The sequence below is a fragment of the Dromiciops gliroides genome, chromosome 5 (assembly GCF_019393635.1).
Source record: "Dromiciops gliroides isolate mDroGli1 chromosome 5, mDroGli1.pri, whole genome shotgun sequence".
Taxonomy (NCBI): Eukaryota; Metazoa; Chordata; class Mammalia; order Microbiotheria; family Microbiotheriidae; genus Dromiciops; species Dromiciops gliroides.
The window spans coordinates 181,532,642-181,549,906 of NC_057865.1; the positions used below are offsets into that span (position 1 = coordinate 181,532,642).

Here is a 17,265-nt window from a genome sequence, read left to right on the forward strand (position 1 = left end):
AAACAAAAAGTAGCAAGCATTGAACAAGGGAACATAGTGGCCACAGGGAAAGGGATTAAAATAATCCATGTAGCAATAGGAGTGAAATAGGAATAAACAAGATATCTTTCTAAGATAATGGGGATCAGTTTTCATAAACTATTCTCAACAAACACACAAATACACATATACACACACACAGAATTTTTTCTTTAGTTTAAAATATGCTTCTACTTTGAGCAGCCTACCTAAATATAAATATAAAACTATGATATTTAAAGGCCCAATTTTGTTCTTCTTTTTTTTTTTTTGGTGAGGCAATTGGGGTTAAGTGACTTGCCCAGGGTCACACAGCTAGTAAGTATTAAGTGTCTGAGGCCAGATCTGAACTCCAGTCCTTCTGATTCCAGGGCTGGTACTCTATCCACTGTACCACCTAGCTGACCCCCAATTTTGTTCTTAACAAGTGACCATAAAACCGTCTTCAGAAAAAAAATTATCAATAAAAGCATTTTTGGAAAGAGTTATAATGTTTAAAATAGAAAATATTGAAAGAAATCAACTTGTTTCTTATTTTGAAAATAGATATGTCATATGAAACTACCAATGAAATATCATGGGCAAAGCATCCTGAATTGCCACTCTAGGTGGCCAGATAGCATACTTATATGATATTTAATATGCTTAAGAACTGCTTGATGGAAGTAGAGTAGTTGTTCCTGGGCATTAATAGCACCAATATGTAGAATTACCTAGGCTACATCACAAAGATCCTTTTCATCCTTTTCTACTAGCTATGAAAGTCTAGTTCAGTGCCTGGTACACAATGGGCAATTAATCAGTGTAAGAGCTATGAAGGATTCTTCTTGGATGCTTGCTTACATTGAAGATTTTCAGGAAGCAGTAAGGTAAGACAGGTAGCTCTTACTTGTATCTTATATTCGCATGGTTTTATTTTTAATAATGCAAAAGAATTACCTGTTCTGTTTGGTGATTGTGTAGCTGCATTGCCACTCCCCAATGCCCCATCAGCAGAGTTCCCTTGATTATATGGTCTGCCACAGCTGAGAAACATCAAATGAAGCAGGCTATAAGTATGCATTTTTAACATGTTTCAAAGAACACTTTCATATTCTCTTTATCCACGCATTTAAAAATCTTATTTATTTAAAAATTTTAATACACTGGTGACATTAAATATCTTTTGCAGTTTTTAATTTGAAAAAGTGGCAAGTTTTAGTTGCTAAAATAGAAACACAACCCCAAAACTTAAGATTTTAGTATCTTCACTTTTTACTAAGTAATGAAACTCATTAATTTTACTAATTATGGGATTTCTCCTCAGTAGTAAATCAGCTTAAATATTACTAAAGGTTTCCTTTTAGGTACTTTAAATATCAAAATGTAAAGTTCAGCAGCATACAAATAGTTGTGTGTTTTTTTTTTGTTTCTGTCCTCAAAATGTTTTAAAAAAAATCCTTGCAGACAGGGAGTAGTACTATGAGTTTCACAAATAGACCGTGTCTTCCAAAATCATTAGTTTGTCTTTTCAAAAGTCTACTAGAAAGAAGATAAGCAAGAAATATGTTTGCCTTTTGTGTGTTATCTAATCAAGTGAAGTCAAGAAGCATTTATTAAATGCCTACTATATTTCAGGTGCTGGAGGATTAAAAAAAGGCAAAAACAGTTTTTGCTAAAAGCTCACAATCTAGTGGAGGAGATAACATGCAAACAACTATATATTTGTAAATACAAACAATTTCATTATACATAGATTATTAACTTTAACAGCACCCAATTTTGTATCTGAAAAGAAAAAGAAACCTGGGCTTCTTGGTGAATGAGGCTTTTCAGTAACTCTTGTCAAGATTTATCTTGAGTCTTGTCTGCAGTTGATATAAAACTACTAGCAAAAGATCATTGTTTGATTTCAGGGTGTTAAGTAAAGAAGGTTGCTGCTTATAGGCTATGATTAGAGAGGTGGCCACCAATCTGTCTGAAAATGGATTACTCTTTTGGATGAAGTTAATATATCTCCAGAAAATTCCATTAAAAAAATGAAAGATGTTACCTTGGAGCAGCAACACATTAATACACTGTCAATAAGTAACATGGCATAATTTAGTTTACCAAATCAGCCATCAAAGTTACCTAATAAAAGGGATGGAACAGATAAGTAGTAAAATTGGATGGAAATTTAGAGAATATCTAAAGTATTTGTATACTTTTATACTTTTGTATAAAAAAAGGTATGTGGAAACACGAGGCATTAGAGCTCTGGGAGCCAGATGGGCAGTATGAAAGAAGTTAGAGATATTAATGAATTTGTTCCACTGAAAAATTCATCTAGATTCGAGAGCTGCTGAGTTATATGAAAGAACCATAAATAAGATCTAGAAATGAGTGAATAAGCACTGTCACTAATTCTTCCCTCATTAAATTTTTTAGGACACCAATTTTTTTTAAGTAATCTTATTGATGACTTTAATTTTTTAAAATAAGTTTTTGCTAATAATTTCTGTTTCTTACATCAAACTAGCCCAAATATACCTCCCCAAGAAGCTTCTCACATAAAAAAATATTTTTAGGCGGGAAAAATTAGTATAATAGACCAATATATTGAAAAAGTTTGAAACCATGTACCATGTGGTGCACCTATGGATGTCCCACCTGCGTGAAGGAATGAATATATCTTTCAGTCCTGTTTGATTTTCATAATTTGTTACATTCACTTTTTGACTTTTTTTGGTATGTAGTTGTTCTTTCCATTTATATTTTTGCAGTTGCTTTTTTAGCTCTTCTTATTTCACTCTGCATAATTTCATATGCATGCTTCTCTGTATTCATCACATATCATTCCTTACATCACAGTAATATTCGATTGTATACATATATCACAATATGTTTAGTTATTCCCTAATTGATGGTCATCTACATTGTTTCTAATTCTATCATATCACAAAAAAACACTGCTATAGATATTTCTGTTTTTTCTGGGTGGTACAAAATGTCTTGCATTTTGTGCATAAAGAGTCTTTTCAATAGTTTCTATGAAGTTTCTATGAATAAGAATTCAAGGACTATGGACATTTTGATCATTTTATTTTCATAATTGCAAAATTGCTTTCCAAAATGGTTTTACTTATTCCCAGTTCCACTGAAAATGAATTACTTTGCCTGACATTCCACAACCCCTCCAATATTAATTCTTGCCATTTTTGTCATTTTTTCTCCAATTTGCAGTGTGAAAAGAAACCTCAGGGTTATTTTGATTTGTGTTTCTCTTATTACTTTAGTGATTTTGGAACACTCTTTCATGTGGTTGTGAATACTTTGCAATTCTCTTTTGTTAACATATATTCTTAATATATTCTGATCATTTTAAAATTTCTCCTTTTTTGTAATTTCATCTTGCTTTTTTCTTATTTTAGTGATTTGATTTCCTTCTCTCTCTTTAAAATCAGGTTAGTTAAAGGTTTGTCAATTTTATTAGTCTTTTCAAGAAAAAGAACTGTTTAATTTATCATTTTCTATGCTTTTTTGTTTCCAAAATGTCTATGTTTTCTTGAATTTTTAACATTGCCTCTCTTGTGCTTATATTTAAGTTTGTTTATTTGTTAGTTTTATAAATTTTAGAAAATGATTATTCAGTTAATTAATCCTTTCTTTTACTATTTTTTTTAGTATATGCTTGTAAGGAATATGATTTTCCTCCTGAAGACTTCTTTAGCTATATCCTAGAAATCCTGGTATGTTGTTTCAGCATTACCCTTTTTTATAGTCATTTTTTCTATGATTTGTTATTTGATACACTCTATTTAGGATTTCATTGGGGAGTCTCCATTTGGGTGTTTCTTTTGTTTGTGGTTCTTGAACCAATTACTACGTTCATTGTGTTATGACATGTAATGATTTTATTAATTATTTCTGCCTTTTCACACTTGTTTGCAATAGTTGTATGGTTGCCTAGTACATGGTCATTTTTTGCCAAAGTTTCATGTTGTATTTTTTTGTTTATTTGTTTTTTGGTGAGACAATTGGGGTTAAATGACTTGCCCACGGTCACACAGCTAGTAAGTGTTAAGTGTCTGAGGCCGGATTTGAACTCAGGTCCTCCTGAATCCAGGGCCAGTGCTCTATCCACTGTGCTACCTAGCTGCCCCCAGTTTCATGTTGTATTGAGGAATATGTATATTCTTATACAATCCCATTTAGAAAATGTCACAAATCTTTTAAATTTAGTTTCTCTAGGAATGTGTTCAATTCTATAACTTCTCTTTTGTTTATCTTTCTGTTAGACTTATCCAAAACTTAAAGAAGGATATTGAAGTCTCCTGGAATATCGTGTTACTGTCTGTGTCTTCTTGATGATCAGATAATGTTTCCCTTGATGACACTGGATGCTAAGGCATTTGGATCATACGTTTATTGTACATATTGCTTTCTTGTCTATGTTTATTTTAGCATGATGTAATTTCCTAGTTTATCCCTTATTATTTGAATGATTGTTTTTGCTTTGCCAGAGAACATGATTGAAACTTTTGTTTTTTTCAATTCACTTGATACACAGTACTTTTTTTTTTTTTTTGTGCGGCAATTGGGGTTGACTTTCCCAGGGTCACACAGCTACTAAGTGTTAAGTGTCTGAGCCTGGATTTGAACTCAGGTCCTCCTCAATCCAGGATTGGTGCTTTATCCACTGTACCACCTAGCTGCCCCTGATACACAGTCCTGTTTTATCATTTCAATTTTATTTTGTGTATATCTTTGTTTTAAAATGTATTTCATGCAATCAACAGATTATAGAGTTTTGTTTTCATTTTATTGGATTGTTTGATCCATTCACATTTATACTTATGAGTGCTAGGTCTATAGTTTCTTCTATTTGTTTCTAATTCTGGGCTGGTTTTTTCCCTAAAATTGATTTTCCCCTGTTCTTTTGTGAACACAGTACTATTGTCTTTTTTTTTTTTTTTTTTTTTTTTTTTGCGGGGCAATGGGCGTTAAGTAACTTGCCCAGGGTCACACAGCTAGTAAGTGTCAAGTGTCTGAGGCCGGATTTGAACTCAGGTCCTCCTGAATCCATGGCCAGTGCTTTATCCACTGTGCCACCTAGCCGCCCCCAGTACTATTGTCTTTCAGTTAATTTATCTTTAACTTTTCACCTTAATCTTTTTTTTTTTTTTTTTTTTTTTTTTTTTTTTTTTAGTGAGGCAATTGGGGTTAAGTGACTTGCCCAGGGTCACACAGCTAGTTAAGTGTTAAGTGTCTGAGGCCGGATTTGAACTCAGGTACTCCTGATTCCAGGGCCGGTGCTCTATCCACTGCGCCATCTAGCTGCCCCTTTTCACCTTAATCTTTATCTTTAATGTGGCACTATTCCCATTGACTCTCTTTCCCTTGTCCCTGATTCTCTCTTTTCATTTGTTATTCCTTTCCTTTTTGAGTTTTGCTAATTACTTTTTTCTCCTGATTTTATCTGGTTATCAGGCTTCCCCCCCACCCCTTCTTTTGCCTCATAGTCAATAAATTTCCCTTTTCTCTCTCTGCTGCCTTCAACTAGTCCTGTTTTTTAAATTGTATTTTTGCTCCCCTTTACAAAACTGATTTTTCTAACTCTCTTCACTATCTAGCCTTCCTTTCTATCTACTTTAAACCATCATTTTCTGATTTATGACCCCTGTAATCTAGGGAAGGTGGTTTCTGCAGTTGTCTTATAGAGTTCTTCTCATGTATTCCCCCTTTCCCTCCCCACCACATCTGATTAAGCAGCATGCCACTGGTCAATAATCTCTCCTGCTTACACCTTTTACCCATTTACCAGAAAATCTCCTCCCTGGGTTCATGTTCTTCCTCTTCCCCAGGTGCCAATTGTTCCCAGGAGTTCCAACTTCCTTCTGCCCCAAGGTAGGATGAATAGACTTTTCAAGCATCAATCCTCCAGATTACATGCATAGGATGTCCTCATCTCCTTTAACAGACCATCTCTCTTCATCCATAGGCACATTTGTCAGTAGAACCCCTTCTTCCCATTACCAAATCAAGACCTTCTTAATGCCCCCAACACACTTTTAATCCTTCCCCTTTCCTCTTTACCCACTCCCCTAAAGGCTCTTCTTGCAAGACTACATGGGTCACCTTCCTTTCATTGATAGCCCTTGATTTGATTCCTGCACTTCACACTCTTTTCTGTCCCGCTGGTTTCCCTTCCCCACTTTCATGTACCATCCCATATTGTAATGTAAGTTCCACAAGAATAATTAATTCATATGTAGGCTGGGTTTAACAAGTTATGTCCATAATATTTCAGGCCTGTTTCTTCACTGTTACCTCTGCTGGACTTGTGCTTTCACCTTTCTCTCCTTGTGTACATTTAGAAAGAAGCCTCTCTGCTATTACTCTGTTACTGCTACTGTTGCTGTTGCTGTTGCTGTTGTTGTTGTTGTTGCTGTTGCTGATCCTGGGTGCTGCCTTTACTTCTGCATTTCTGCTGTTTGAGAAGCAAATAATCTTGTAATTTCTAGTTTTATATCTGAAAAAGTTTCAAACACTCCTTTTTTTGGTGACCATTTGTTAAAAAAATATTATTAAGCTCAGATTTGCAGGGTAGGTCACCCTGAGCTACATTCTGAACTCCACTTTTCTTTGGAATATATTCTTCCATATTCCTTTCTGTTTTTTCTGGGTGGTACAAAATGTCTTGCATTATTAGAATTTCCTTTCCTTTGTATTTCATAGTCTCTCTTCTGATTGAAGAATTTGTTATTTCTGAATTGATGGATGAATTTAAATCATAATGTATCTTGGAATATTTTTTTCTAGAAATGATCTATGAATTATTTCAATTGGTATTTCAGTTTTTATGTTCAGAAATCCTGGACAGCTCTCTTCTATTATTTCTTGTATTTTGATGTTGAGTTTTTTTGTTTTGTTTTGTTTTTGTTCTTTTTTGTTTTTTGTTTTTTTTGTAGTGTTGTGTTCTGTTTTAAGACCTGTGATCCTTAGGTTTTTCTCTACATATTCTGTCTCCAAGATGAGTATGTTTTGCTGGCATAGCGAGCATATTTTCTTTTGCTATCACTGGCTTTTGTTTCTCTTCTTCTAGATTATCCTCAGTTCTTTACATCTGCATTCCCAATCTATTGTTTTCTCTTCTGTTTCCAGTTTTTTCAATTCTGACCATTATTTCTAATGTTTAGATCATAGATTATTCCCTCAAAATTCTCATTTGTTTTTTAACTACTCAGTAGCAATATGTTGTAGTTCTATGTTCTGCTCACATTCCATCAGATCTTCTTTCTAGTTGATTGATGAATAATTTTTCTTTGTTTTATAGTACTTATTCATTGATGCCTGAACTTGTTTCCTAGATCTGGAAGCCTTATTAACTTATGTTGTTATTTTTTCCCTGCTGATTTATCTACTTATATTCAACTCTTCAGGTTTTCTTTTTCCTAAGATCATTGGTGATCTCAGTCTTCTGACTTGCTGATCCTTTCCTCTCTGTTGATGGTTATTTTCTTGGAGATTAGATCTCAAAGATCACAGCATGATCCCAAGATGGACAATTTATAGTTCAATAGCTTAGGTCCCTAGGGTTGATTTATTGTTGGATATAACTGACCTTAGATAGATCCTGAGTTGATTTTATTTGAGATTACTCATACATTTCTTCTCAGAATTCTATGAATATCTCATATTCATCAGTTGGGTTTTGCTTGGAGATTGTGCTACTACAGTCTTTCATTCTCTTTCCAAACAGCACACTATCACTACATTAAGGGGACTTTGCTAGAGGTGTTCTCTCTCCACACTCCAATTCTCCCACTCCAAAATAAGAACTCAGTTGATGGTTTTAATTTTTTGCATAAATTATATGACAAATTGTGTACACCAAAGGGAATTGCATTTTCCAATGGAATGGTATCCAATCCAGGGGAACTAATACTAAATAATCTTTTTGAAACTCCAGAAGCAAATGGAAAAAAAAATATTACGTAACTCAGTAATTAAGCTCTTCAATTTCTTTTCTTCTTCTTTTCCTTTTGTGGGGCAATGGGGCTTAAATTACTTGCCCAGGGTCACACATCTAGTAAGTGTCGAGTGTCTGTGGCCAGATTTGAACTCAGGTCCTCCTGAATCCAGGGTTGGTGCTTTATCCACTGCACCACCTACCTGCTCTTCAATTTCTTTTTTTGTTTGTTTGTTTGTTTTGGTTTGGTTTTTTTTAGTGAGGCAATTGGGGTTAAGTGACTTGCCCAGGGTCACACAGCTAGTAAGTATTAAGTGTCTGAGGTCAATTTCAATATATATGTAATTTTGAAGCATTGAAGAAAGGATGTTAATGGAGATAAATTTATTGGATGCTTTAGCCTTATATCAGATATATCTGACTGAGAGAACTTGGTAGTAGTTTTTACTTTTGTCTTTTATGCTTAAATTTCCAAGTAAAAGATACTTTAAAAATCATTTATACTTATATATGTGTATATATATATAATTTTTATACTTAAATATTTGCCTGAAATCAACTTATTACAGAGTATACACACACACACACACACACACACACACACACACACATGCATGCATGCTACTTGTCCTTCCCAAATTATCTGGGTTTTTAGCTGTCTGAAACTTCCAGAATAACTTATGCTTGTTTTGGGAGTTATACATTAAAGATGGAAGAGTGAATAGTAGAATTAATTTCTGTTTTTCCTTTCCAACTTTTCTAATGTGATGATGCTTTTGTTTTTCTAAAATATCTGAAAAAGAACTGAGGTCAAATAGAAAATTTAAAAACAGATAAAATATTATTTTATGTTGCAGAGCTTCTGAGGAAATAAAAGAATAAATTAAACTATGCTATAAGTCTAAAAACACCTCATTATGAGACCTAGTATCAGTATGGAAATCTGGGGTCAGAATACAAGGATAGTCATTGCTATGTACTAGAATGTACATAGGACAATTTATCTCTCTGAAATGATCACTGATCTCATAAACTTTAAGGCTTTCCTCACTTTTAATTACTTTCTATATTTCATTTTAAGTAGTAGTTGTATACTAAAAATGAGGTAATGAATACAAAGTGCTATGTAAACTTTAAAGAATCATATAAAATCAGCTATTGTTACTATTTTCTTTGAAACTATATGTGTATGTGATATATAAAATATATATATACAAACACACATATACATACATATATGTACACACACATATCTATACATATATAATCATCAAAGACATGATTTTTTTACATCAAGGTGAAAGGAACTAGATCTGCGATTTTATTGTATAGCCAATTCATAGACAAGAAAATTCCGTCTACCAATTCATATTGGCACTTTTTTCTGAAGCTTATGATAATAGTTACCCAAAGCACAGAGAGATTAAGCAATTTGCCTGGGGTTACAAAACCAGGTCTCAAACCCAAATCTTTCTGACTTCCAAATAATAGTACATATAAGGTAAAATCTCATTAATTCAGACCTTCAGAATTCACCATAATTTGGTCCCGGTCATTCATTCAGTTAAAAGGTAAAATAATATTCTGGGATATGCCAATCTTCTTACCTTGTACATATAACAGGTGGGGTGAATATCTGTGGAGAAAGATCTGGTGCACTTTGAGTATATGTTAAGATTCTGTGAGAGCTTAGGCCTTGTTTGGGAGTTACTTCTGCAGATTCTGGAAATTGTATTGCAGAAACTTTGCTGATAGGACTATTGGCTGGGCTCCCTTGAATAGGTGAAGGACTTGGGGATGAAAGAGGTGAAATTTTAGCTAGGACACCTGAAAATAAAACAAGAATTATTTCATTAAGAGAACTTGATGATGGTTCAAAATCACAATTCTTCTACTTTGATACAATAATTACCAGAATGCAAAGAATCCTGCTAGCTCATTAATAAAGTACTTGAGGCTCTCTTTTTGGTAATGAATTAGAATCTGATCTGAGATAACTATCCTAACAACAACCTAACAACATAAAACATGCCCTGAAACCAGAATGGGTGGGTAAAATAATTTTTTGCATAATGCATAGACTCAAGAAATACAATATTATGAAAAAAATGAATGAGGACTTAATTAGAATCATAGGTTTAGAATTAGAAGAACTTCACAGGTCATCTAGTACAACCACCTCAGCTTAAAAATGAGGAAACTGTGGTCAAAGGGGTTTAAGTGACTTGCCCATGATCACTTAGGCAGTAGAGAGCAGAGTCACTGTTTTTTACATTGTAGCATGACTCTTGAAGAGGAACATGTGACCAGAGCATATAGTGGAGCTTCAAAACATCCAATATCTCTCTTCATCTTTTTGTCATTACATACTGATTAACATATGTATATGTGTATATATGTATACACATATACACACATAAACACATATGTATATCTGTCCATAAGTGTGTATGCATATATGTTCTGAGGTGGTTGCACTAGATCACCTGTGTACCCCTTTATTTTTTCCTTGTCTTAGGTTACAATGGTAATCCTACAGGCATACATTTGCATATATACAACTCATATATATGCAATATATATATATCCACATTAATATATGTATATAAGAAGCTATAAATGTTTTAAAACTCATAAAATTTGTAATTCTATGTATATTTCATATTACATTGACATTTATATTTTACATTACATTTGTAACCAAATATAGTTTAAATGTTTTAATACTATCCCCACAATAACCTTAATGAACACTGATGAGAAAATATTAAATAACATTGGAAATAAACTACAGCAAGATAACAAAACATTATGTTCAGGTTGAATTAATACCAGGAATTCAGAGTCCATTTAATATTACAGAAAGTATCAAACAAAATAAACCATGACAAAATTATACTATTATATAAACAAATGCATAAGATGCTTTTGACAAGATACCATATGCATTCCTGTTAAAAATACGAGAAAAAAGGGGAATAAATGGACATTTCCTCACTATAATAGGAAGTATTTTTTGTAATATGAGGGAAAGCAAGGATAAATTGATATAATACTAGAAATTCCAGATAAAACAATAATATAAGAAAATAAAAAGAATGAGTATAAACAAAAAGGAAATAAAATTACAGCTTTTTACAACTGAAATGATGGTTCACTAGAGTAGCAACTAAAAACTAACTGAAACAATAACTTCATCAAAGTTATAATTCTTAGATAACATCAATATTTCTATATCTTTCCAATAAAACCCAGCAGGAAGAGCTAGAAAGAGAAAATGCATTTAAAATAACTATAGAGTATATAAAATACATAGGGAAATAGTTCATGACCAAGTAAAAGATGAGAGAATATCACAGAAGGAAAAGAAAAATGAACAATTTTGATTCTGAGAAATGTAAAAGGTTTTGTTCAAACAAAATCAATGTAGCACTCTTGCTTTACCCCTGACCTTATTGGAAAGGCTTCTAGCTTATCTCTATAACATAATTATTGCTGATGAATTTAGATAGATACGCCTCATCATTTTAAGGAAAGTTCCATTTATTCCTATACTTTCTAGCATTTTAAATAGGAATTGCTGTTGTGTTTTCTCAAAGGTTTTTTCTGCATCTTTTGATATGATCAAATATGTGTATTATTCTTATTGATGTGGTCAATTATGGTGATAGTTTTCCTAATATTGAACCAGCCTTACATTGCTGGTACAAATATCACCTGCTCGTAGTATATAATCTTTGTGATATATTGCTGTAATCTCCTTGCCAGTATTTTATTTACAATTTTTTGTATCAATATTCATTAGGAAATTGGTCTATAGTTTTATTTCTCTGATTTTGTTCTCCCTGGTTTTGGTAATAGTACCATACTTGTGTCTTAAAAGGACCTTTTTTCAGTTTTTATTCTTCCTTTAAGTTTTATATTTGGAAGTCAAAATATCTATTCAGCTCTCATCTTTTCATCAGGAATGCTTAAAGTTCTTTTATTAAATTAGATGTCTATTTTTCCTCTGAAGGGTTATATTTAGATTTGCTGGGTAGGCAATTCTTGGTTGTAATCCTTGGTCCTTTACTTTCCAGAATATTATATTTCAATCCCTCTGATCCTTTAATGTAGAAAATGCTAAATTTTCTGTTATTCTGATTATGACTGCATGGTATTTAAATTATTTCTTTCTGGCTGATTCCAATATTTTCTCCTTGACCTGCAAGCTCTGGAATTTGGCTATAATATTCCTGGGTGTTTACATTTTAAAAATCTTTTTCAGGATATGTTCTATGGATTCTTTCATTTTCTATTTTACCCATGGCTCTAGAATATCAGGGCAGTATTCTTTGATAATTTCATGAAATGATATCTAGGCTCCTTTTTTTTTTAATCGTGGTTTTCAGATAATCCAATAATTTTATAATTATTGCTCCTCAATCTATTTTCAAGGTCAGTTGTTTTTTAAAAAGATATATTTCACATTTTCCTCTACTTTCCCTTCTTCCGATTCTTACGTTATTGTTTCTTGATGGATTATGGAGTTACTAGCTTCCAATTGTCCAATTCTAATTTTTTAAGGATTTTTTTTCAGTAAATTTTTGCACTTCATTTTCCATTAGGCTAATTATGCTTTTAATGTTTTCTTCTCCTCATTGGATTTTTGTTCATCTTTTATTATTTGTGCTATTCTGTTTTTAAGGTTATTTTCTTCAATAATTTTTTGGCCTCCATTAGCAAGATGTTGAATCTTTTTTCATGATTTTCTTTCCTCACTCTCATTTCTCTTCCTAATTTTCCCTCTACCTCTCTTACTTGTTTTTAAAAATACTTTTTAAACTCTTCCATAGCCTGAGAATGAATAATTTTTTTTTCTTTGAGGCTTTGGATGTGGTAATTTTGACTTTGTTTTCTTTTGAATGTATGTTTTGATCTTCCCTTTCACCATAGTAACTTTCTATAGTCAGAATTTTTCTGTTGTTTGTTTATTTTTCCAAGTCTATTTCTTGACCTTTAACTCTGTACTAAAATGGGGTTCTCTTTCCATAGTGCAGGGATATTTTCCTAAGCTTCAAGGCTTTTGTGTCATTGTATTCTGAGCTAAATCTGAGGAGCTATAAGTTTTAAGTTCTTCCAAATTGGTATGACTTAGGGAGAGGTGTGTTTACTTATCTCCTGGCCTATGATCTGATTTGTGAGTGACTATAAGCACCCTTTTCTGCTGTGGAACTGTGACCAGGGACCCAGCTCTTCAGCAGTCACAAGATGTGGTGTGCTAGTGCTCCTCCTTTTCTGGGACTGCCATTCAGGACTGAGACCCAGATCCAAGTATGGGCAATGCAAGAGTCCTGCTAGTAATGGGACCTTTGTCATTTCCTTCTGAGCAGTTTTCTGACCCATTTAATTTCTGTAGGCTGAGAGCTCCAGAAGCAGCCAGAAGCATCATTGATAATGATGATTCAGTTGATCCCAAGATCTGCCCCTGATTTGCTGGGGCCTGGTCTGTGCTGGGACAGCCTGCACTGGACTGTATTTCACTTTCATTTTGATGTGACAGACCTTTTCCACTTACCTTCTAAGTTTTCTTGGGCTGGAAAATAGTTGTACCCCATCCTTTTGTGAGTTCTGGCACTCCAAAATTTGTTTGGGGGCATTATTTAAAGGTATTTGGAGAGAAATTGGGAGAGCATAGGCAAGCCCCTGTCTTTTCCCTATCATTTTGGCTTTACAGCTACCACCACCTCTTTTCATTTTTGATACAGGTAATTTGGTTTTCTTTTTTTAAAATCAAATTAACAAACTCTTTATGTATTTTATTGTTTTCCCCACCCGCCATAAAACCAGTTTCTCATTTTGCTTATCAGTTGAATGGTTTTCTTACTTTCAATTTTATTATCTCTCATTTGACTTTTAATTTAATTAATTTAATTTGATTTTTAATTTGTTTTAATTGAGAATTTTAAATTTTCTAGTTTTTTCATTGCATGGCCAATTAATTCATCTGCTTTCCTCCCTAGTTTTGATAGATATGTAATGTAATATAAATTTTCTCCTAAGTACTATTTTGGCTGCATTCCAAAAAATTTGTTATGCTGTATCATTGTTGTCATTCTCTTTAATGAAATTACTTGTGACTTCAGGGGACCAGGGGCCCTTCCTGGGTAAAGACCAAAGCACAAAGCATGGTAAAGAAGCAGAGAGCCTGAAATCTGATATTCTGTAAGGCAAAGGAGCTAAGGTTATGAAAAAGAAGAACCTACCTAGAAAAATAAGTAAAATCCTTCAGGAGAAAAATGGATATTTAACAAAATAGAGTCCTTCCAAGCATTCCTGATTAATAGACCAGGACTGATTAGGAAATTTAAGTTAAAAAGAAGTCTCAAGAGATTCATAAAAAGGTAAACATGAAAGAGTAATCATAAGAAACTTAATAAAGTCAAACTATTTACACTCCTAAAACCTTTATCATTGTTAGGAGAGTTAGAAGGAGTTTAGATAGATGGAGGGCACTGATGTGAGTTGTTTCTTTTGGAATGATAAAAAAAATGTAGGGGTTAAAAAGAGGGATGAAGGGAGAAGGTGGAAGGGAAATGTAGAATAGAGGGTTTTTTCACATAAAAGAGGCAGGCAAGAAAGAGCTTTAATAGAGGCAAGGATAATGGGGTATTTGGGATGGTTCACAGAAATAACAATACACATACACACACATACACACATATCTAGAAATAGATCTTACCCAATAGGGAAATAGGAGTGGAAAAGGATAAAAGATAAGAGTAGGGAAGATGATAAAAGGGAGGAGTAGGAAGTGTTCAGAAGCAAAATAGACTTTTGAGGAGGGACAGGATAAAAACAGAGAGAGAATAAACAGGAGAAAATAAAATAGAGGAAAATGAACAGTTAGTAATCATTACAGTGAATGTGACTGTGATGAGCTCATCCATAAAACAGAAGCAGATTGTGGAATAGAAACTAAAATCAAAGTACATGTTGTGTACAACAGACACACTTGAAACAGAAGGATAGATATGGGATTAAAATAAAATAGTGGAGCAGAATCTATTACACTTCAGTTGAAGTAAAAAAGGCAGTCATAGCATCATGATTTCAGACAAAGCAAAAGCAAAAAGACCTAGTTAAAAGAGACTAACAGTGAAACTACATTTTACTCAAATGTATAATAGACAATGATATGATATAAAAAGGAAAATTTATCGCACATTTATCTGATAAAGACTTAATTTCTCAAATATATAGGGAAATGAATCAAGTTTATAAAAATAAAAGCTATTCCTCAATTGATAAATAGTCAAAGAATATGAACAGGCAGTTTTCAGAAGAAAGCAAAGCTATCTATAGCTATATTAAAAATGTTCTAAATCATTAAAGATTAGAGAAAGACAAATTAAAACAACTCTGAGGTATCACTTCAAACCTATCAGAAACGATAAATTCTGGAGGACATAAGGGAACATAGGTAGAACTATTGGTGGAGTTGTGAACTAGTCTAACAATTCTGAAGAATAATCTGTAACAATGCCCAAAGGATTTAAAAACTATGAGTGCTATTTGATCCAGCAATACCACTACTAAGTCTGTATAAAAAGGACATCAAAGAAAAAGGAAATTACCTCTATGTACAAAAATATTTATAACAGCTCTTTTTGTGGTGGTAAAGAATTAGAAATTGAGGGGATGCCCATCATTTGGGGAATAGTTGAACAAGTCATGGCATATGATTATGACTGTGAGAATTGGAATGGCACCCGTGCTGGAGAGATACTTTAGGGAAGCTCTGCCATGAGGAAAAAGCATGTGATTTAGAGACCATGTGACTTTAGCATACAGAAGTTACATCTATAGAACCACATGTGGGACTTGTCAATCAGAGCTACCAGCCAATTAGCTTGGAACTGTGTGTGTGTATGTGTGTGTGTGTGTGTGTGTGTGTCTGTGTGGACTGCCCTATTTCCTGTTCCAGAGGAGGTTTCTGGGAGAGAGGAATGAGGAAGTTGACGCTCACTCATAGAAGAACTCTCTTTCCGTCCTGGAAATGAGCATGGAAGCAGATGGAAAACAGGGGGTGGGGGTGGGTGGTCTCTTAGTTGTTCGGACACCAGTGTGGTGGTGAGAGATTTCACATGGACTACTAAGAAAGGAAATTGCTTTCCTTCTCTCTGGCTATCCCGAATTAGATCTGAGCTAGGATTTCCATGCTATAAGGGATCTATTTTCAATTTCTCTCTTCACTAACTTATAATATATATTTTAATAAATCTTTAAAAGCCTAAACTCTTATTGAATTTATCAGGGATTTTAGCCAGCTTCCCCCCAAGACTGGGGGGAGGCAGATTAGAACCCACAATTTAGATTTTAAACAACAGATGATGAAGTATTATTGTACTACAAGAAATGACAAGGAGGATGGTTTCAGAAAAACTTGTCAAGACATATGTGATGTGATGCAAAGTGAAGTGAAAAGAACTGAGAGATCATTGTGTATAAGAATAGCAATAATGTAATGATGATCATCTCTGAAAGACTTGGCTACTATGATCCATATAATGACCCAAGACTATTACAAAGCACTCATGGTGAAAAATGCTATCCACCTTCAGAAGGAGAACTGATGAATGCTGAGTGCAAATGTAAGTATAATTTTCTTGCTTTCTTTATTTTATTTTTGCTCTATGGCTAATATGGAAATGTGTTTTGCATGATTTCACATGCATAACTGATATGTTGCTTGCTTTATCAGTGGGTGGGGAAGGGAACAAGAGGCAGAATATGTAACCCAAAATTTAAAAAGTAAAGAATATTTAAAATAAATAACAAAATTTAAAAAATAGGATCTTTGTGCTAGAGAACCGTTTGTTAACATTAAAATCATTACACAAATTATACAGAAGGAATGAAACCTACTCTGTTGCTATCTTATTAGGAACAAAACTTTTCTGTCTTTAGTGTTTGTTATAGATTTTTGTACATATGTACTAGCTCAGTAGACTAGCTATTTCATTCCATGTTGTACTCTGAACAATGGGCATTTTTCATCCACTTATTTTTTCCCCATATGATTGTTGGGCTATTTTTTTCTTAAGTAATTATAGATAATTTTGAGATATTCTGAGGCTTGGTGTCATTAGCACAATGCCACTGAAAACGGGATCATTTGATATACATTATCATCTGTAAGCAGTCCCTCTGGACCTTGTATAGTATATCCTTCTTGACCATGGTAAACCCCTTGAGGATACTCTTCTAGGCTTGACTTATTTGATTTTAATGATTGGTGGGTTATGGAACAAAATGTTTTCTGTGTCTAAATT

General features: G+C 33.4%; 1 protein-coding gene across 1 annotated transcript in view; it reads right to left on the bottom strand.

Moving 5' to 3' along the window:
* The window catches only part of PDE3A (phosphodiesterase 3A), a 361,224-nt gene that overhangs the window by 42,800 nt on the left and 301,159 nt on the right, over positions 1–17,265 (bottom strand). Inside the window, 2 exon segments of the mRNA XM_043969232.1 lie at positions 958–1,043; positions 9,559–9,778. Coding sequence (XP_043825167.1) covers positions 958–1,043; positions 9,559–9,778 — 306 coding nt within the window.